General features: G+C 46.3%; 1 protein-coding gene across 1 annotated transcript in view; it reads right to left on the bottom strand.

Annotated features, from left to right (window-relative positions):
* Positions 1–22,977, bottom strand: part of LOC144507772 (venom factor-like) — a 113,096-nt gene that overhangs the window by 78,578 nt on the left and 11,541 nt on the right. Inside the window, exons 4-13 of the mRNA XM_078235048.1 lie at positions 21,321–21,391; positions 18,466–18,560; positions 12,973–13,055; positions 11,202–11,289; positions 11,014–11,116; positions 9,668–9,788; positions 7,236–7,351; positions 6,990–7,136; positions 4,788–5,000; positions 1,457–1,657 (exon numbers count right to left, since the gene is read on the bottom strand). Coding sequence (XP_078091174.1) covers positions 1,457–1,657; positions 4,788–5,000; positions 6,990–7,136; positions 7,236–7,351; positions 9,668–9,788; positions 11,014–11,116; positions 11,202–11,289; positions 12,973–13,055; positions 18,466–18,560; positions 21,321–21,391 — 1,238 coding nt within the window. The remainder of the gene's footprint in view (positions 1–1,456; positions 1,658–4,787; positions 5,001–6,989; positions 7,137–7,235; positions 7,352–9,667; positions 9,789–11,013; positions 11,117–11,201; positions 11,290–12,972; positions 13,056–18,465; positions 18,561–21,320; positions 21,392–22,977) is intronic.

The raw sequence follows: 22,977 nt of genomic DNA, 5'->3' as shown, positions 1-22,977 counted from the left end.
AGGAGAAAATCTGTCACCCTTAGCCAGTCTGGCTGATATATTACTTGAGTCCTCAGCAATGTGGTTGACTCTTAAGTGCCTCTGAAATAGATTAATAATCAACTGCGTCGTAGCAAAACTACAACAGATCAATCAAATAGTGTGGGTACACCAGCATCACGTGGGCATCATGGTAGCACAGTGGCTTTTCAATGGATCTACCTCATATTAAGTTGATCTTTCGCTACACCCTAGCTAGTGACTTCTGAACGGACGTACCTCGTGTTACGCCCCAGTTATTTTAATGTGATTATCGGGCCCGGGACTGAAGTCTCCAGGCCCGCGAGCATCTCCCACCCCACCAGTACAATTTCACTCTGCCGGGGTTCAGACTAGCTCCCCACGTTTGGGAAACTAGCGGCCCGAACCCGCTGGAGTGAAAGGAGGCAATCGGGGCCCCTCCAGGGGGTTGGACGGTGGGAGCAGTGCCCCCTGGTATGGGTACCCTGGCAGTGCCAGCTTGTGCCCTTGGGCACTGCCCAACAGGCAAAGCTTCCATGCCCAGGGGGCACCTTGGCACTGCCCATCGGGCATGGGGCAGTGCCAAGGGGGCGGGGCTTAGGGGACAGTACCAAGGGGGCGGGGCCTAGGGGCAGGGCCTAGGGGTGATCAGCGGGGGTCCTGCTACCACTCTGCATGGGGTCGATCAGGACTAGAGGGAGGCCAGCGATCGGGGCAGGCTGGGGGGGAGGGGGAGGGGGATGATAATCTGCCGGGGCGGGGCGGCTGTGGTTGGTGGGGGGAGGGGGGGGCTGGAAATTGGGGCGCTCCTGGACGGGCAGGGGGGGGGCGGGGAGGGGGGGGTGGGCAGCGATCGAGTTGGCCAGCAAACTGCAGGCTGACAGTAGTTCAGGGCCACTACGCATGCGCAGAGGCCCGGAACTGTCAGCCTCCGACATGAATAGGCCCCCGAGCTGTTACTGATATTCACGGTTGTGACCTCTGCAGTGCACAGAGTGTGGGAGATTCGAGTGTGAACTCCCACTGAAAAAACAATCGTGATTTACATCAGTCTTCCCATGAATTCAGCACTTTGTTGGCAGAATCACCCCCCTCCATGCCTACCCCAGTCAAATTCAAAGTGCAAAACCTATGGTCCAGGCTTGACTTCATATAACACCTTGGAATTTCTGACCTGGATTTTTACATATGTTTCTTTCTTCATCCAAACTTCAGCACTGGAGCTTCAGAGTAAAAATGTTCCACAGATTCCACCTCAAACAAGCTAATACAATGAGGTGCGGATACTGGTGTTGGACTGGGGTGGGCACAGTAAGAGGTCTCACAACACTAGGTTCCTCATCAGGTGAGGAAGGAGCAGTGCTCCGAAAGCTCGTGCTACCAAATGAACCTGTTGGACTTTAATCTGGTGTTGTGAGCCTTCTTACTGAAACTAACCCACAGCAGAAATACTCACTGTTCCAATACAGGTGTCTTTCACGTCAATCCATATGGAATCAGCAACCAATTCAGTTGAACCCTTTGTCAAATAGTAATAAACCAGCAGTCTGAACGAGGGTATCAGGTTCGGGGTGATAGGAATGAGCATGTTCACCACAATTTGACCCTGCTGCCTCTGCTGTCGTCCCACTGACACGACTTGTCCTTTGCTTATCAACTGATTGAAGGGAGCAAAAAGATAAAGAGAAAATTAATTCAGAGACAAAAGGGGGGTCAAAGTGGGATAAATCATTTTTAAAGGATTGGCCCCTTTCTCACACCAGTTTTGTCCATTGAGCTATCCCTATCAATTGGAAAAAAAGTTTTATTTATCTCCCTGTGAGATATGAAGTCACTAATTACTAAATTCCCAGCTTGGGTCACTGTCTGGGCAGTACATTTCCACAAACAAACCTAAGCTTAACCCTAACCCTAATTCCCTTCTCCGCATTCTTAAATGGGAGACCACTGATTTTTTAAATTGTGTTCCCAGTTCTGGACTCTCCCACAAGGGGGGGAACATCTTCTTAGGATCCACACTGCCAAGTCCCTCAGGATCTCATATGTTCCAATAAGATCACCTCTCATTTTTCACAACGTTAATGGGTGTGTGCCCGTGATAACTCCCATGAACTGCAGGGGGGGGGGGGGATCACCAATTGACCTCCCATTTGGGCTATTGAATATGAGCTCCCTGGGGTTTGGTACTTAGCCAACCAGCTGGAGCTCGTATACCGAGACCTGTATAAAACAAGACTGTGAGAGGATCCATTAACATTTTCAGCCCAGCCAGGGCCTGTTGTGTTCATCACAGGCCTGTGGTTAATGTTTATTTCCATTGTGTGTACTAAAAGCATAGTTCCTTCACAGCTGACTCATTGAGTGATTATAGTGCTCAACCTTTCCTCAACAGATTAAGCTTGAATCGCTGTAAGTTAACTTCTTTTGAAATATAATCATGGTTGTAGTACAGAGGAATATTGCTGCCAACTTACACTCAGCAAACTTCCATTAATGGCAATAAGATCCACAAGAGTAAGACAGTAAGCCCTGTGCCTGCCTCTCTCTTGTAGCTGGTGTATGAAGATCTACCCTTATTTTGGAGGCACGGTGGCACAGTGGTTAGCCCTGCTGCCTCAGAGCACCAGGGACCTGGGTTCAATTCTGGCCTTGGGTGACTGTCTGTGCGAAGTTTGCACGTTCTCCCCGTATCTGCGTGGGTTTCCTCCGGGTGCTCCGGTTTCCTGCCACACTTCAAAAATGTGCGGGTTAGGTGGATTGGCCATGCTAAATTTCCCCTTAGTGTCCCAACATGTGCAGGTTAGGTGGATTGGCCATGCTAAATTGCTCCTTAGTGTCCAAAGGTGTGCAGGTTAGGTGGATTGACCATGCTAAATTGCCCCTTAATGTCCTAAGATGTGTTGATTAGATAGATTGGCCATGCTAAATTGTCCCTCAGTGTCCCAAAATGTGTTGGTTAGGTGGATTGACCATGCTAAATTGCCCCTTAGTGTCCAAAGATGTGCAGGTTAGGTGGATTGGCCATGCTAAATTGTCCCTTAGTGTCCAAAGACATGCTGGTTAGGTGGATTGACCATGCTTAATTGCCCCTTAGTGTCCAAAGATGTGCAGGTTAGCTGGATTGGCCATGCTAAATTGCCCCTTAGTTTCCCAAAATGTGTTGGTTCGGTGGATTGGCCATACTAAATTGCCCCTTAATGTGAGGGAGACTAGCAGGGTAAATACATGGGGTTACAGGGAAAAGAGCCTGGGCAGGATTGTGGTCAATGCAAGCTCAATGGGCCAAATGGTCTCTTGGCACTGTAGGGATTCTATGATGATAGATGCAACATCAATCAGTCCAACCAGTGTGAAGAGCCTGAAAAAAAGTATGTTTGAGCATGGAGAGAAATTTATTTTGGGATCGTCTAATGAAAAGGGGGCATAAAATCAGAGCCAGGGAATTCAGGAAAGGTTAGGAAACTTCTTTACACAAGGGTTCGTAGACGAGTATAACACTCGTGGATTTGAACAAATTATTTTAGGTCTGAGATTTTTTTGCAAGGTAAGTGTATTTAGGGTTTTGGAGCCATGGTGAATGAATGAAGTTAGGTTACAGATCATTTATAATCTCATTAAATAGTGAAGCAGACTCGAGAAGGACTTCTGTTGCTATGTTCCAAAGCACCATGCAAGCTCTGCTCAGTTGAGTCTCATGATGCCAACTTGCACAGAAAATAGACCCACCACCTGACCCAGGGAAGGGATTAGGTCTCAGATCACAGACCCCTTGGAATATAGTGCCATCCACACAAGTCACTGGAGAGGACTTAGGGGAGATGATGGCCTAGCATCAAGCCAATCCTAATGTGGAAAAAGCATAGGTCATCAGGAATATAAATATAGGAACTCAACTGCCTGCCGGCAGTTCAGTTAGTGAGTTCAGTTGAGCTCAACTGAGAACCAGCACAGGAGGCCATTTCTGGAGCGGTTCTCCACCCTGCCGGCGAAAAGAACTATCTCTGAAGAGAATTCTCCACCTATCTAACAACAGGATATTAAAACACTGAATGTATTCAAGAGATGGCTGGATATAGCACTTGGGGCAAATGGGATCAAAGATTATGGGGAGAAAGCAGGATTTGGCTATTGAGTTGGATGATCAGCCATGACCATAATGAACGGCGGAGCAGGCTCGAAAGGCCAAATGGCCTCCTCCTGCTCCTACCTCCTATGCTATGTTTCTAGGATATCGAGTCAGAAAGACCGTACAGAAAAATCACCAGATCTTGATTTCTCGAGGAATTAAGGGCTATGGGGAGAGAGCGGGTAAATGGAGTTGAAATCAACCATGATTGAATGGTGGAGTGGACTCGATGGGCCGAATGGCCTTACTTCCGCTCCTATGTCTTATGGTCTTATGGTCTTAAAAAACTCCAAAGCTTCCAAGCCACCAGATCTGGTTGTATATATTTTTTTGAGAGTGACTAAGATTCTGTTATTACTCTTTTGGTACTGAATGGTCCTTGTCTTTATTTGAACAGCATTTCAGTCGAACCATCCTTTAAATAAAATGTTACTGGTTTAATTGAAGTTCCGGTTGGCTAAACAAAATAATTATTCACTGAAAGTGAGTGTCAGGTCTTGATATTAATTAACTTCTAAAAGTTAATGTATAACACCTTCCCAAACACTTTTACCAGATTACGAAGCGAGGTAAAGGGGATTAACCTCTGCGTTGCAACAAGAGGAGTCTTGAACTTCCCCTTTATAGACAATAAGACATGATTGGCCTATAGAGGACATACCATGTAGGTAAAATACTTTATCTGGTTCTGGATTGCTGCATTGTCATTTCTGAGATTGAGAGTAACCACCAAATTATTTCCTGGAATTAGTTCTACTGGTTGAATTCCAATGTGCAAGTAGTTTATTGAGCCGCCCTGGGTCGTATAAGGTTCCGCCACCATACTCGCTGAGGCTTGCTGAGATTTAGGCATGTTGGCAACATTTGTTTCAACCTATTAAATAAAAAAAAAGAAACGTAAACTGACGCCATTGAGTAAATGCCAATTCTACACTCTACTTCTAAAGTAATATTGCTTTACATAAATGTTAGTCACACTGAAAATGTGGCAAACATTTATGAGGGCAAGGTTAATTTCTGATATCAAGAATAAAATCAGCAGAAAGTAGGTTGCTACGCCATCTGGAATTTCCGCATTCCACCAAATTTCACCTCCTCTTTATCCCTGCAATTGGGCAGCACGGCAGCACAGTGGTTAGCACACTGCTGCCTCACAGCGCCAGGGTTCGATTCCCGGTTCGGGTCACCGTCTGTGCGGAGTCTGCTCCCCGTGTCCGCGTGGGTTTCCTCCGGGTGCCCCGGTTTCCTCCCACAGTCTGAAAGACTGGTTGGCCGTGCTAAATTCTCCCTCAGTGTTACCCGAAACAGGCGCCAGAGTCACAGTAACCTCACTGCGGCGTTAATGTAAGCTGACTTGTGACAATAATAAATAAACTTTTTAAACTTTAACTTTACATTGACTGTGTTTCCAGCAGCCTTTCAGGTAGTGCATTCTATGGGTGGGATTTTTCGGTATTCCCTGCTGGTGGAAAACCTGGTCCTGCCAAAGGCTAATCACTGTGCCACCGTGCCGCCCGTCAGATATTGAATGGTGATATTCACTAAGAACCTCAGATATATACAGAATACAGGAATGAGATAGAGAATCTGGTGAACTGATGCGCCGACAATAATCTCTCCCTCAATGCCAGCAAAACGAAGGAGATTGTCATTGACTTCAGGAAGCGTAGTGGAGAACATGCCCCTGTCTACATCAATGGGGACGAAGTAGAAAGGGTCAAGAGCTTCAAGTTTTTAGGTGTTCAGATCACCAATAACCTGTCCTGGTCCCCCTATGCCGACACCACAGTTAAGAAAGCCCACCAACGCCTCAACTTTCTCAGAAGACTAAGGAAATTTGGCATGTCAGCTATGACTCTCACCAACTTTTACAGATGCACCATAGAAAGCATTCTTTCTGGTTGTATCACAGCTTGGTATGGATCCTGCTCTGCTCAAGACCGCAAGGAACTACAAAAGGTCATGAACGTAGCCCAATCCATAACGCAAACCAGCCTCTCATCCATTGACTCCATCTACACTTCCCACTGCCTTGGCAAAGCAGCCAGCATAATTAAGGACCCCACGCACCCGGACATTCTCTCTTCTACCTTCTTCCTTCGGGAAATGATACAAAAGTCAGGCCGCGTACCAACCGACTCAAGAGCAGCTTCTTCCCTGCTGCTGTCAGACTTTCGAATGGACTTACCTCCCATTAAGTTGGTCTTTCTCTACACCCTAGCTATGACTGTAACACCACATTCTGCACTCTCTCCTTTCCTTCTCTATGAACGGTATGCTTTGTCTGTATAGCGCGCAAGAAACAATACTTTTCACTGTATGTTAATACATGTGACAATAATAAATCAAATCAAATCAAATCAAAAATCTATGTGAAGATAAACAGTGACAAGAGCCAATGGGAAAAGCAGGATGCGTGGGCCAATTGAATGATTCCTTCTTTGGATAGTCAGAAGCTTTTTCCCAGGGTAGAAGAGTCAATTACTCGGGGGCACAGTTTTAAGGTGTGAGGGGCAAGGTTTAACGGAGATGTACGAGGCAGACGTTTTACACAGAGGGTGGTGGGTGCCTGGACCTCGCTGCGGGGGGAGGGAGTGGAAGCAGATATGATAGTGAGTTTTCAGGGGCGTCTGGACAAATACATGAATAGGATGGGAATAGAGGGATATGGTCCCCGGAAAGGTAGGGGGTTTTAGTTCAGTCGGGCAGCATGGTCGGTGCAGGCTTGGAGGGGCCGAAGGGCCTGTTCCTGTGCTATGATTTTCTTTGTTCTTTGTTGTTCTTAAGCAGCTTTGTGCAGCTTCGACGGGCCAGAAGGCCTCGTTCTGCGTCATATTAATGAATCTATATTAAACGTGCTCACATTTACTAGGAGATTTTGCGGTTGTCCGACCGTATTGATTGTCAGCCTGGCAAAACCATCAGCCTGTGTGTTCGAATCGATCATTCCATTATTGGCTGTCACAGGGACTCCACTGGCTGGTGAACCATCGGGATTCATCACAAAAACCTTAGATAGGAGGCAACAGAAAAAAAAAACAATCTTTATCCCTTTCCTCATAAACAACGAAGGAAAAGATGGAAAGGCAAAGCAAAGAGGTATTTGTACCATTAAATCAAATGGCATTCCAGGTTTGTAATACTTGGAGGTCTTCGTGAATAATATGGTGTATGGCGTGGTGACTATCTTTATTCCCGCTTTCTCTGCTTCCACCATGTCACTACCTGTATCATAAAGCAACAAATTGGAAAGAAAGGAAATTCCATTAGACACATTACAAAATTCCAGAAATAAGATATTTTTGTTGTGGGCTAACTAAAATGTAATACTCGAGAAAGGATATACTGGCACTGGAGGGGGTGCAGAGGAGATTCACTAGGTTGCTTCCGGAGTTGAGAGGGTTGGCTAATGAGGAGAGACTGAGTAGACTGAGGCTATACTCATTGGAATTCAGAAGAATGAGGGGAGATCTTATAGAAACATACAAAATTATGAAGGGAATAGAAGCAGGGAAGTTGTTACCACTGGTGGGTGAAACTAGAACTAGGGGCATGGCCTCAAAATAAGGGGAAGCAGATTTAGAATAGAGTTAAGGAGGAACTTCTTTACACAAAGGATTGTGAATCTGTGGAATTCCCTGCCCAGTGAAGCAGTTGAGGCTACCTCATTGAATGTTTTTAAGGCAAAGATAGATAAATTTTTGAACAGTAAAGGAATTAATGGTTATGGTGAGCGGGCGGGTAAGTGGAGCTGAGTTCATGAAAAGATCAGCCATGATCTTATTGAATGGCGGAGCAGGCTCGAGGGGCCAGATGGCCTACTCCTGCTCCTAGTTCTTATGTTCTTATACAATTTAATTGCAACCACAGCTGTTTCTCAGAATTTACTGAAAGATGCTCTTTTGAATTATTCAAAAGATCCCAATCATTTTATCAGTAAATTCAATATTTCTTTGTTTTGATAAACATTTCAATTTTTACTGGGGACAGTAATTATTCTCAATGCCGGTGCCCTCTAAGGCTGTGTCCTCAACCCCTTACTATACTCCTTATACACTAAATAACTCTGTGGCCAAACTCCCCTCCAACTCGATTTTCAAGTTTGCTGATGACACCACCATAGTGGGTCAGATCTCAAACAATAATGAGACGGAGTACAGGAATGAGATAGAGAATCTGGTGACCCAGTGCGACAACAATAATCTCTCCCTCAATGTCAACAAAAGGAAGGAGATTGTCATCAACTTCAGGAAGCATCGTGGAGAACATGGCCCCTGTCTACATCAATAAGGATGAAGTGGAAATGGCTGAGAGCTTCAAGTTTCTAGGCGTCCAGATCACCAACTGTTTTGGTCCATCCACACTATAGTTAAGAAATAGCACCAAATCCTCTACTTTCTAAAGGGGCTAAGGAAATTGGGCATGTCTGCTCCAACTCTCACCAACTTTTACTATAGAAAACATCTTTACTGGTTGTATCACAGCTTGGTATGGCTGCTGCTCTGTCCAAGACGGCAAGAAGCTAGAAAGTGTCATGAACGAAGCCCAGTCCATCACGCAAACCAGGCTCCCATCCATTGACTCTGCCTACACTTCCCGCTGCCTCGGAAAAGCAGCCAGCATAATCAAGGACCCCACGCACCCCGGACATACTCACTGCCACCTTCTTCCGTCGGGGAAAAAGGTACAAAAGTCTGTGGTCACGTACCAAGGTGATCTCTCATTGAAACATATAAAATTCCTTCAGGTCTCGGTGGAATAGACAATGACATTTCTCCCTGGCTGGGGAATCAAAAACCAGGAGTCACAGGTCTGAAATGAGGAGGACCGTCTTCACTCAAAAGGTGGTGAATGTTTGGATTTCTCTACTGCAGAGACCTGTAGGTTTCCAGTCACTGAGTGTATTCAAAATGAGGTCAATTGTTCTGTGGATACTCGGATAATGGAGGGATATAGGAATAGAACAGGATGGAGTTGATGTAGATGGCCAGTCATGATACCATTGAACGGAAAAGCTGCTTCAAGGGCCGAATGGCCTACTCTCGCTTCTATTTATTATGTTGTCACAGAATCAACCCATTATGGCAGACATATATGATTGATTCCACATTTCAACATGAATTAACATTTTTGCAGGCCTTCTTTGATTTGATTTATTATTGTCACATGTATTGGTATACAATTAAAAGTATTGTTTCTTGCGCACTGTACATGGAGATGCCGGCGTTGGACTGGGGTGGGCACAGGAAGAAATCTCACAACACCAGGTTAAAGTCCAACAGGTTTATCTGGTATCATGAGCATTCAGAGCGCTGCCCCTTCATCAGGTAACCACTCACCTGATGAAGGAGCAGCACTCCGAAAGCTCGTGATATCAAATAAACCTGTTAGAATTTAACCTGGTGTTGTGAGACTTCTTACTGCGCACTGTACAGACAGAGCAAACCGTTCATAGGGGAGAAGGAAAGGAGAGGACGCAGACCTTCAATGCATGTATGAGACTGTTCTTTAACCGTAATAAGATGCACAGTATTTACGCACCTGTATATGTTATAACGCTGGCTGTAATATAAATGGAAGATCCCACAAGTTCCTGAATGTCTGGAAAACTGGCTTTCATATTTTCACTTGTCAGGGAAACAACTCCTTCCCCAACTGCAATCTGAAATTAAATAGTTTAAAGCAGGAAATAAGCGCAGGATCTTAATTTGAATCAATTATTCAATGTTTTCCATTGTTTTGCTCTGAAACCTATGGAGAGGTCCAATGCATACGGGACACTGAATATTTAACGGACAAAGTGATTGACTTTCTGATTTTAAAATCATATATTACATGGTTCAAAAAATTAAATAACTCTGTCACACAAAAATGAACAGACAGAAAGAACTATCGTTTGCCACTGAAGATCCCCTCTTCCCCCCACCACCAAAGAAAGAAATTAGTTTTTCACTTAGCTAATTCTTCAATACTATCAAGATTTTTCCAACTTCCAATCCATGCGAACATGATAGTATCCCAAATTTTCAGGAATATGTTGGTCTGTGAGAGATCAGCGAGACCTTGGAATCCTCGTGCATCAGTTGCTGAAGGTAAGCGTGCAGGTACAGCAGGCAGTAAAGAAGGCAAATGGTATGTTCGCCTTCATAGCGAGAGGATTTGAGTTTGGGGATAGGGATGTTTTTCTGCAATTTTATAGGGTGCCGGTGAGGCCACACCTGGAGTATTGTGTGCAGATTTGGTGTTCTTATCTGAGGAAGGATGTCCTTGCTATAGAGGGAGTACAGTGAAGGTTTACCAGGCTGATTCCTGGGATGGCAGGTCTGTCATATGAGGGGAGACTAAGTCGGTTAGGATTATATTCACTGGAGTTTAGAAGAATGAGAGGGTATCTCATAGAAACTTATAAAATTCTAACAGGGTTAGACAGGGTAGATTCAGAAAGAATGTTCCCAATGGTGGAGGAGTCCAGAACTAGGGGTCATAGTTTGAGGATAAGGGGTAAACCTTTTAGAACAGAGGTGAGGAGAGGTTTATTCACCCAGAGGGTGGTGAATGTGTGGAATTCACTACCACAGAAAGTAGCTGAGGCCAAAACATTGTGTGATTTGAAGAAGAAATTAGATATAGCTCTTGGGGCTAAAGGGATCAAGGGATATGGAGGGAATCAGGATATTGAATTTGATGATCAGCCATGATCAAAAGGAATGGCGGAGCAGGCTCGAAGGGCCGAATGGCCTCCTCCTGCTTCTAGTTTGGCCTCGCTCGACCTGAGACTGGAAAATCCTGCCCAAGGTCAACAGACATTTCCATTGTCCACACCCGTTGCCCGCTCCGATTCCCGTGACGGGTGAGGCAGTAGAATCCCGGCGTACGCTTTTACTTACAGGTACTGATTGAAGCGATGACGGGATGCTTAACTTTTCACCATCCTTCATTATTCCAAACAGGACAAATGCGCGGCCCTCGACAGGTTCTCCATAGGTGAATCTAAAAAAGATGAGATCAAAGAGTTAAAATGTCACAGAAGCAAACTCTCCAGAAAGCCTGTTCTCCTTTAGAAGGATGCACCAACCTTGCCGTGATTGCAACATCCAATCTGACATCATCAATGTGGAAAAACTGCTGCCTTGCTTGCAGGGTAACTTCGAAACTTGGGAGCACTAATAAAAACAAGCCAAGTTAAAACTACGTTTAAAACATTATCACATCAGATCAATCATGGTTCAATTAAACGTTGGAGCAGACTCGATGGGCCAAATGGCCTACTTCCATCCCTGTGTCTCACACTGTTATAATTTCCTGACTCCCACGCTATTATATAAAGTAAAAGTTTATTTATTAGTGTCACGATTAGCCTTACATTAACACTGCAATGAAGTTACTGTGAAAATCCCCCAGTCGCCACACTCCCAGCGCCTGTTCGGGTTACACTGAGGGAGAATTTAGCACGGCCAATGCACCTAAACAGATTTTTAAAAAATTGAATTCAAATTCCACCATCTGCCGTGCTGAGATTCGAACCTGTGTCCCCAGAACATTAGCTGAGTCTCTGGATTAATAGTCTAGCGGCAATACCACGAGGCCATTGTCCCCTCCCATCCCCCACCTTGTGCGTCAACCTAGGCCAATTGGGGGAGAGGGTGAGCACTCCCAGGTCTGGAGGGCTTCAGTTGCAGTCAGGGCCTTGTTAAGAGTAGACTTGATTTGTTGCACGTCTTTCAGATTGTGGGAGGAAACCGGAGCACCCGGAAGAAACCCACGCAGACACGGGGAGAACGTGAGTCCACACAGACAGTGACCCAAGTGTGGAATCGAACCCGGGTCCCTGGCGCTGTGAGGCAGCAGTGTTAACCACTGTGCCACCGTGCCGCCATATTGGTGGTGAAGAGGGAATTTATCAGCCAAGGGCCTGCCACAGACTTAATTGGGCTGATTGTGCTGAGGGGGCACACCCCCTACCCTTTGGCCTGATTAATGGCCACCATCCCAACCCCCACTCCCCATCATCAAACTCACCAAGGGGGAGGGCATTAATTTCTGTCCTACATGTGGGCAGCACCATGGAGAGGGAGGAAGGAAGGAATCCACCCATCAATTAAAGAATAGATCCAAATGCTTTCTGCTGACATATTGATCTTAACATTCATCCGAAGAACCAGTGCAAATCAGTGGGTGGCACGGTGGTTCGCACTGCTGCCTCACAGCGCCAGGTTCAATTCTAGCCTTGGGTGACTGTGTGGAGTTTACACGTTCTCCCCATGTCTGCGTGGGTTTCCTCCGGGTGCTCCGTTTTCTCCCACAGTCCAAAAGGCATCCAGGTTAGGGGGATTGGCCATGCTAATTTGCGCCTTAGTGTCCAAAGATGTACAGGTTCGATGGATTGGCCATGGTGAATTTTCCCTTAGTGTCCCAAGATATGCAAGTTAGATGGATTGGCCATGGTGAATTGCCCCTTAGTGTCCCAAGATGTGTAGGTTAGGTCGATTGGCCATGCTAAATATACCCTTGGTGGCAGGGAGATTAGTAGGGTAAATACATGGGGTTACAGGGACAGGACTTCGGTGGGATTGTTGTTGGTGCAGGCTCGATGGGCCGAATGGCCTTCTTCTGCACTGTAGGGATTCTATGATTCGATGATTGTAACCATACTCTGCAATACTCAACACTAAGGTTTACGAAAATGCAACCATAAGGACAAAAGTTGTTGAGAAAGATTTTCCAAACTGTAACCTGTCAGTTTATTTCAAACCATGCTCAGAAGTGCTTTGCGTTCAAAATCTATTTTATTAAAATCAGTCAGGACAGAGAAATAACAAACTATTACATGAATTAAATGTCCTCACCGTATTCCTTCACTTCAAATTCAGTTGTGTAGTTTATGCGACTGGCATCCTTGTAACTTGCAGCAATCTTCCAGACTCCAATACTGGGGAATACATCAGTCAGGTCATTCCATTTTAAAGTCTTTCTTGATACATTTTATACATATGTTAAATTATTAAATGGTAAAAAATTGCAGCATGCTGCTGTGCAGAGGGACCTGGGTGTCCTTGTGCAGGAATCACAAAGAGTTGGTTTGCAGGTGCAGCAGGTAATTAAGAAGGCAAATGGAATTTTGTCCTTCATTGCGAGAGGGATGGAGTTTAAAAACAGCGAGGTTATGTTGCAGCTGTATAAGGTGCTGTGACACTACACCTGGAGTACTGTGTACAGTTTTGATCTCCTTACTTGAGAAAGGATATGCTGGCACTGTGGAGGGGGTGCAGAGGAGATTCACCAGGTTAATTCTGGAGTTGAGAGGGTTGGCTTTTGAGGACAGACTGAGTAGAGTGGCGCTATACTCATTGGAATTCAGAAGAATGAGAGGAGATCTTATAGAAACATATAAGATTATGAAGGGAATAGATAAGCTAGAAGCAGGGAAGTTGTTTCCATTGGCGGATGAAACTAGAACTAGGGGGACATGGCCTCAAAATAAGGGGCAGCAGATTTAGGACTGAGTTGAGGAGGAACTTCTTCACACAAAGGGTTGTGAATCTGTGCAATTCCCTGCCCAGTGAAGCAGTTGAGGCTACCTCATTGTATGTTTTTAAGGCAAGGATGGATTCATTTTTGAACAGTAAAGGAATTAAGGGTCATGGTGAACGGGTGGGTAAGTGGACCTGAGTCCACGAAAAGATCAGCCATGATCTTATTGAATGGCGGAGCAGGCTCGAGGGGCCAGATGGCCTACTCCTGCTCCTAGTTCTTATGTTCTTATTAACAATACTTTTCATAATAGATGTGACAATAATAAATCAAATCAAATCAAATCACTTGGGGGCGAACGGGGTCAAAGGTTATGGGGAGAAAGCAGGATTAGGCTATTGAGTTGGACGATCAGCCATGATGGTGATGAATGGCGGAGCAGGCTCGAAGGGCCGAATGGCCTCCTCCTGCTCCTATCTTCTATGTTTCTAGGTTTATGTTTCTATGCTTCTAGGCATAACTATAGGGTTTGTGGTGGGAGATACAGGAAGGATATCAGGAGGTAGGTTCTTTACGCAGAGAGTGGTTGGGGTGTGGAATGGACTGCCTGCAGTGATAGTGGAGTCAGACACTTTAGGAACATTTAAGCGGTTATTGGATAGGCACATGGAGCACAGCAGGATGATAGGGAGTGGGATAGCTTGATCTTGGTTTCAGATAAAGCTCGGCACAACATCGTGGGCCGAAGGGCCTGTTCTGTGTTGTACTGTTCTATGTTCTATGTTTCGAAAGAATTGAAATATAGTTTGGAACTGTGTGTGTGTCCAGTTTGTGTTCGAGATCCAGGTGAGTTCTCAGATTTAGTTGAAATCAGTATATGTTTTTGTACGGGGTCTGGCTATGAGCCAGTCTCTGAGTTGCTCTCTTCCCGCTTCTGTCCTGTTAATTGTTTTTTAAGTTTTATTCAATAAAAGAAAACCATTTTAAGATTCGTACCAAGTGCTGTCCCTCATCTATTCAAATTAATGAATGGACCCTGCAGTAGGTGGTAATGAGGGGAATATTTCAAATCTTCTGATCAGCACAAGTCACAATTTCAAACTCCGATACATTTCTTGGTTTTGAGGACAAGACGGCAGAGAATCACAGAATCCCTACAGTGCAGAAGGAGGCCATTCGGCCCATCGAGTCTGCACCGACCACAATCCCAACCAAGCCCCATTCCCATAACCCCATGCATTTACCCTAACGAAGGGGCAATTTAGCATGGCCAATCCACCTAACCGGCACATCTCTGGAGTGTGGGAGGAAACCGGAGCACCCGGAGGAAACCCACGCAGACACGGAGGGAGAACGTGCAAACTCCACACAGACAGTGACCCAACTGGGGAATCGAACACGGGTCCCTGGCGCTGTGAGGCAGCAGTGCTAACCACTGTGCCACCGTGCCGCCCTAGTCAGAATCTCCATATCAGAATGAAAAACCCAAATGATAGAGGGAGATTTGGCAGGTTTGCCATTCATTTTGGGATGTGGCCATCCATCAAGTTAGAAAATCAGGAATTAAGAATCTACTGATGACCATGAAACCATTGTCGATTGTCGGATAAACCCATCTGGTTCATTAATGTCCTTTAGGGAAGGAAATCTGCCGTCCTTACCTGGTCTGGCCTACATGTGACTCCAGAGCCACAGCAATGTGGTTGACACTCAACTGCCCTCCAAGGGCAACTAGGGATGGGCAATAAATGCTGGTCCAGCCAGCGACGCCCATGTCCCACGAATGAATAAAAAAAACTGCAGCCTTTATTACACGCAGAATGAAGGGTGTCACAACTAAATTTCACTTAAACACCAGAAACACTTTGAGAGAAAACAAAAATCTTTCATCACATCAATCTCCAGGGCGGCACGGTGGCACAGTGGTTAGCACTACTGCCTCACAGCGCCAAGGACCCAGGTTCAATTCCCGGCTTGGGCCACTGTCTGTGTGGAGTTTGCACATTCTCCCCATGTCTGCATGGGTTTCCTCCGGGTGCTCCAGTTTCCTCCCACAGTCCAAAGATGTGCGGGTTAGGTTCATTGGCCATGCTAAATGAGCTTAGTGTCAGGGGGACGAGCAGAGTAAATACGTGGGGTTATGGGGATAGGGCCTGGATGGGTCTGTGTTCGGTACAGACTTGATGGGCCGAATGGAACTGTACTGTAGGGATTCTATGATTCTCACTTAACCCAAGCACTTAAATAAAAATACAATGGGTGGAATTTTCCAGACATTCCCATCTACGGGACATTCCCATCCTGAGGCAGGTTCATCAGCAGTGCGATGGGTGAGCCACACAGAATGCCGTAGAGATTGTCGGGATCAGAAGATCATCCCGGCAGCCAATGGTGAGACAACTTGGCCACTAAAAAACACGTCATGGATGCAACCAGAAAATCCCTCTCAATGATTGTAAAATTCCCACCAGGACCAACCTTTACAAGGAAATACGCATGATGATCAGGGCGATTAACTCATTAGTTATTAGAATTAACTAAGACAGAATTTTCATTTCCAATGTGACAAACTTTCTTTTTAATTTGTGGGACGGCAGATTTCCTTCTCTAAAGGACATCATAGAATCCCTACAGTGTAGAAAGAGCCCATTCGGCCCATCAAGTCTGCACCCACAACAATCCCACCCAGGCCCTATCCCCGTAACCCCATGTATTTCATAGAATCATAGAATCATAGAATAATTGAATCCCTCCAGTACAGAAGGAGGCCATTCAGCCCAGGGAGTCAGCACCAACCACAATCCCACCCAGGCCCCATTCCTCTAACCCCACATATTTACCCTGCTAATCCCTCTGACACTAGGGTCAATTTAGCATGGCCAATCAACTTAACCCCCACATTTTTGGACTGTGTGAGCAAACCGGGGCACCCGGAGGAAACCCACACAGACACGGGGAGAATGTGCAAACTCCACACAAACAGTGACCCGAGGCCGGAATCGAACCCGGATCCCTGGCGCTGTGAGGCAGCAGTGCTAACCACTGCGCCACCGTACCACCCTGCTAACCTCCCTGAGACTAGGGGGCAATTTAGCATGGCCAATCAACCTAACCCACACATCTTTGGAAGAAAATCCGGAAGAAATCCACGCAGAGACAGGGAGAACATGCAAACTCCACACAATGACCCGAGGCTGGAATTGAACCCGGGTCCCTGGCATTGTGAGGTAGCCGTGCTAACCACAGTGCCACCGTGCTGCCCACTAGTGAACTAGTGAAAACTAGTGTTTTTCCAACAATGGTTTCATGATCATCAGTAGATTCTTACTTCCAGATATTTTTTATTGAATACAAAGAGATTGATTGGCCATGCTAAATTGACCCTAATGTCAGGGGGATTAGTAGGGTAAATATGTGGGGTTATGGGAATAGGGCCTGGCTGGGATAGTGGTCAGTGCGGACTCAATGGGCCGAATGGCCTCTTTCTGCATTGTAGGAATTCTACGATTCTATGAAATTTCCTGTGGTGGGATTCAAATCCGGGTCCCCAGAACATTAGCTGAGTTTCTGGATTACTGGTCGAGTGATCCAGAATCCAGGGTGAGGTATCTAAATGGATACAAAATTGGTTCCTTGACAGAAGCCAGAGGGTGGTTGTAGAGGGTTGTTTTTCAAACTGGAGGCCTGTGACTAGCGGTGTGCCTCAGGGATCAGTGCTGGGTCCACTGTTATTTGTCATTTATATTAATGATTTGGATGAGAATATAGGAGGCATGGTTTGCAGATGACACCAAGAATGGTGGCATAGTGGACAGTGAAGAAAGTTATCTCCAATTGCAACGGGATAATGATCATTGGGCCAGTGGGTTGACGAATGGCAGATGGAGTTTAATTTAGATAAATGCGAGGTGATGCATTTTGGTAGATTGAACCAGGGTAGGAATTACTCAGTTAATGGTAGGGCGTTGGGAGAATTACAGAACAAAGAGATCTAGGGGTACATGTTCATAGCTCCTTGAAAGTGGAGTCACAGGTGGACAGAGTGGTGAAGAAGGCATTCAGCATTCTTGGTTTCATTTGTCAGAACATTGAATACAGGAGTTGGGACGTCTTGTTGAAGTTGTACAAGACATTGGTAAGGCCACACTTGGAATACTGTGTACAGTTCTGGTCACCCTATTATAGAAAGGGTATTACTAAACTAGAAAGAGTGCAGAAAAGATTTACTAGGATGCTACCGGGACTTGATGGTTTGAGTTATAAGGAGAGGCTGGATAGACTGGGACTTTTTTCTCTGAGCGTAGAAGGCTGAGGGGTGATCTTATAGAGATCTATAAAATAATGAGGGGCACAGATCAGCTAGATAGTCAATATCTTTTCCCAAAGGTAGGGGAGTCTAAAACTAGATGGCATAGGTTTAAGGTGAGAGGGGAGAGATACAAAAGTGTCGAGAGGGGCAATTTTTTCACACAGAGGGTGGTGAGTGTCTGGAACAAGCTGCCAGAGGTAGTAGTAGAGGCAGGTACAATTTTGTCTTTTAAAAAGCATTTAGACAGTTACACGGTAAGATGGGTATAGAGAGATATGGGCCAAATGCAGGCAATTGGGACTAGCTTAGGGGTTTAAAAAAAAGGGCGGCATGGACAAGTTGGGCCGAAGGGCCTGTTTCCATGCTGTAAACCTCTATGACTCTATGATTATACCACTAGGCCACCGCCTCCCCATTACATCATTTAATGTGTTCTGCATGAGTCACTCTTGAGCAAAGGCTCTAAATAGCGGCCTAGCCAATGAAGAATGGGAGAACAGTTTCTCTGTGATGACTTGGTGGCAAGTTCCAATCCTATTGCGTAGGTTTTTGCACTTACTTCACAATCTTGGGAACTTCAAAGGTGCTGCCAGTAATTCCACTGTCGTCTTTGGCGAAGACTTCTTCTCTCTTCACGATAACATCATGTGGATTCTGAAAGAAAGATCTGTCGTAAAAATAATTCTGTCCAGACTAAAATGAATTGATTGAAAATTACGGCAGCGAGTGGAATTCCAAAGCATTGCTTCAAAACATTTATTTTTTAAAAAAACCTAAGTTTCGAAATCATCAATACAAGATCATAAGACATAGGAGCAGAATTAGGCCACTCGGCCCATCGAGTCTGCCCCGCCATTCAATCATGGCTGATATTTCTCTCATCCCCATTCTCCTGCCTTTTCCCCATAATCCCTGATCCCCTTATTAATCAAGAACCTATTTATCTCTGTCTTAAAGACACTCAATGACCTGGCCTCCACAGCCTTCTGCGGCAAAGAGTCCCACAGATTCACCACTCTCTGGCTGAAGAAATTCCTCCTCATCTCTGTTTTAAAGGATCTTCCCTTTAGCCTGAGGTTGTGCCCTCTGGTTCTAGTTTTTCCTACCAGTGGAAACATCCTCTCCACGTCCACTCTATCCAGGCCTTGCAGTATCCTGTAAATTTCGATATGATTCCCCTTCATCCTTCTAAACTCCAACGAGTACAGACCCAGAGTCCTCAATCGTTCCTCATACGACAAGCTCTTCTTTTCAGGGATCATTCTTGTTTCTTTAAGACTATAATTACTTATCTTTAAGTAATGGATTGAAAGGTTATTGGTAAAAGGCAGGAAAATGGGGATGAGGAGCATATCAGCCATGATCGAATGGCGGAGCGAACTCGATGGACTGAATGGCCGAATTCTGTTCCTATATCTTATGAACTTATGAACTTAAGACTATGATTACTAAAATCGATGTTGTAGCCAAGTATCATTAATGTTCTAGCTCGGTGGCGCAGTGGTTAGCACTGCTGCCTCACGGCGCCAGGGACCCGGGTACAATTTCTAACTTGGGTCACTGTCGGTGTGGAGTCTGCACATTCTTCCCGTGTCTGCGTGGGTTTCCTCCAGGTGCTCCACTTTCGTTCCCCAGTCTGAAAGACATGCTGGTTAGGTTAATCCCTGAGTCGCCACACTCTGGCACCTGTTCAGGTACACTGAGGGAGAGTTCAGCATGGCCAATGCACCTAACCAGCACGTCTTTCGGACTGTGGGAGGAAACCGGAGCACCCGGAGGAAACCCACGCAGACACGGGGAGAAGTCGCAGACGCCGCACAGATAGTGACCCAAGCCAAGAATCGAACCCTGGTCCCTGGCACTGTGAGGCCACAATCGAGGGATATCAGGGGTGGAGTTGGGGGAGACAATGTCTGGGGGGAGTAGGGAAAGACAAGTTCCCAAATAAGTATGTACTCTTCACATAGTGCATTGGGCGAACATGTGCACGCTCAATAGCCCCTTCTGGCATTCAGCAGCCAACTTCCTGTTGTAAATAGACTCCGTTCACTCCCCCTACTGGCGAGAATCACATTTTGCCTCTTCTTTTCTTAAGTGTGATAAGATTTGATTTTTTTCTCTCGCCGTAAAAATGAGTGCGATTCCCTCCCATTTTCACACTCATTCAGCACTTAGAATTTTTTTGGTAAGGTCACCCCCTTTGAATCTTTTTAAAGAAGAGCTACACAGAATCTTGAGTCGCAAGGGGGTGAAAGGTTATCAGGGATAGGCAGGAATGTGGGATTGAAGTTACAACCATGATCAACCAGGGTGGCACGGTGGCACAGTGGTTAGCACCGCTGCCTCACAATGCCAGGTAACTTGGCACTATCCAGGGATTGAAATAGACACCTATCTGGATCAACTCCATTTACAAATTTGTTTTTTATTCATTCGTGGGGCATGGGCATTGCTGGCTGGCCAGCATTTATTGCCCATCCCTAGTTGCCTGAGGGCAGTTGAGCGTCAACCACATTGCTCTGACTCTGGAGTCACATGTAGGCCAGACCGGGTAAGGACGGCAGATTTCCTTCCCTAAAGGACATTACTGAACCAGATGCGTTTTTCCGACAATCGACAATGGTTTCATGGTCATCAGTAGATTGTGTAAGACAGTAAGCACGTCAGCCAAGACTCTCACCAACTTCTACAGATACACCATAGAAAGCATCCTTTCTGGTTGTATCACAGCTTGGTATGGCCCCTGCTCTACCCAAGACCGCAAGGAACTACAAAAGGTCGTGAATGTAGCCCAATCCATCACGCAAACCAGCCTCCCATCCATCGACTCTGTCTACACTTCCCGCTGCCTCGGAAAAGCAGCCAGCATAATCAAGGACCCCATGCACCCCGGACATTCTCTCTTCCACCTTCTTCCGTCAGGAAAAAGATACAAAAGTCTGAGGTCACATACCAACCAACTCAAGAACAGCTTCTTCCCTGCTGCTGTCAGACTTTTGAATGGACCTACCTTGCATAAAGTTGATCTTTCTCTACACCCTAGCTGTGACTGTAACACTACATTCTGCACTCTCTCCTTTCCTTCTCTATGTTTGTTTTGTCTGTATAGCGCACAAGAAACAATACTTTTCACTGTATGTTAATACATGTGACGATAATAAATCAAATATTCTCAACTCCAGACATTTTTAAAAATTGAATTCAAATTCTGCCATGACGAGATTCGAACCCGGGTCCCCAGAACATTAGCTGAGTTTCTGGATTAATGGTCTAGCGATAATACCACTAGCCCATCATCTCCCCTAAAGGGAGATACTTGGAAGCGCCAAATGTATTGGATTATGCATGATCCAAGAATATCTTATTTTGGTTGAAGTAGAATGAAAATGTAAAAATTATAAACGGATACGTTACCACAAAATCAACAACAATTGTTCGTTTGATGGGTTTCATTTCATCGTTTACGGTGAGCAATCGGTAAAGAACTAGGAAAAGAAAGGAGCAACAATTAATCTACCTCACAAAGGACAAAGAACAAAGAAAATTACAGCACAGGAAGAGGCCCTTCGGCCCTCCAAGCCTGTGCCGATCATAATGCCGTACCTAAGCTAAAACAAACCTTCTGCCCTTACTCGGTCCACATCCCTCTATTCCCTCCCTATTCATGTACCCATCCAGATGCCTCTTAAATGTTGCTAATGTCCCTGCTTCCACCACCTCCTCTGGCAGAGCTAGCCTCAACAAACACCCCTCCCCCCCACCCCAGGCTTTTGCAGACAATCGCGAGCTCCTCACCACCCAGAAATATCAGCCCCACCCCCCCATCCCCACCACCCAGATCGATCGCGCACCCCTGCAGAGTAGCAGCAGGCCCCCCTCTCCCCCACCAATCGCAGCTGAAGAGCGGCAGTGGCTCTTCCTCCCTGCCCTGGCCTGGCTCTGCCCCTTCAGGCCCTGACCCTTGCAGCCCTGTCCCTTCAGGTGCTGCCCCCTGGTGCTGCCTGGGCAGTGCCAAGGTGCATAGTGGGCAATGCCGAGGTACCAGGCTGGCAGTGCCAGGCTGGAACTGTGCAACGGGCAAACCCCCCCCCTCCCCCCCTTGCCCTCAACCTCCCTGGGGGCCTCAATGGCCCCCCGGTTCTGCCGGGAACGCCAACACGACTGTTCACCATTCATGGGGAGCAGGTGTTTTCCTTGCCGGAAAGAACCTCTCCCAGTGAGGCCCTAAAGGCAAGCGAGCCCGGATTGAGTGCCAGGCTCACTAAACACATGTTCGTGACGGTTTGAATACATTTAAATAAATTATTCAGCCTCTCGCCGGAAATGGGCGGGTGGCTGAATGCGCCGGATATCCGGTGACGGTAAGATTGCGAGAGGCGAGAATTCGGGCGCGAACCTGATTTCTCGGCTCTCGTGCGATCTTACCGGCTCACTCCACCCATCGATGGTCGGGGCGCGATGGTAAAATCCTGACCTCGGCCTCCCGAGAATCAGGGGGAATGGGGGGAGGGCAGGAAACTGGAGTTTAGGCACAAGATCAGTCACCATTCTATTGAATAGCAGAGCAGATTGGACAATGTTTCTGATGCTCCCGTGTTTATCGCTTTAGTTAGCAAAATTCTACCGATCTCAATTGTAAATTTAATCATTGTTATTTGTGAAAAACTCTCCCACTTTTTGCATGAAGGAGTGTTTCAATACATGCGGGGGAGAGGGGGGGATGCGGGGGCAGGGGGGGGCGGAATTTTCCCATCCCGTGCTGCCATGGGAACCGTAGCGGGCAGGGGAGAGGCAGACCACGCAAAGGTCCTCTGACCTCGGGCGGGATTTTCCGGTGTTGGGGCCGGGCCGGCCGGAAAATCCCACCCATGGAGTCAGTGCGTTTAATGCAGACGGTGTAATCCCTGAACTGAGGAGAGTTCTACTGGCCATCCCCAACATCCCTCACTTTGATAAGCTATGTCCTCGCCAACACCCCTTTCGCACTGTTCTCCACTTGTGTGTTAGAGCTACATTCTCATAGAATCCTACAGTGCAGATGGAGGCCATTCGGCCCATCGAGTCTGCACCG

The sequence above is a fragment of the Mustelus asterias genome, chromosome 19 (assembly GCF_964213995.1).
Source record: "Mustelus asterias chromosome 19, sMusAst1.hap1.1, whole genome shotgun sequence".
Classification (NCBI taxonomy): domain Eukaryota; kingdom Metazoa; phylum Chordata; class Chondrichthyes; order Carcharhiniformes; family Triakidae; genus Mustelus; species Mustelus asterias.
The sequence above is the reverse complement of the archived record's forward strand: the minus strand, read 5'-3'. Positions and strand labels throughout refer to the sequence as shown.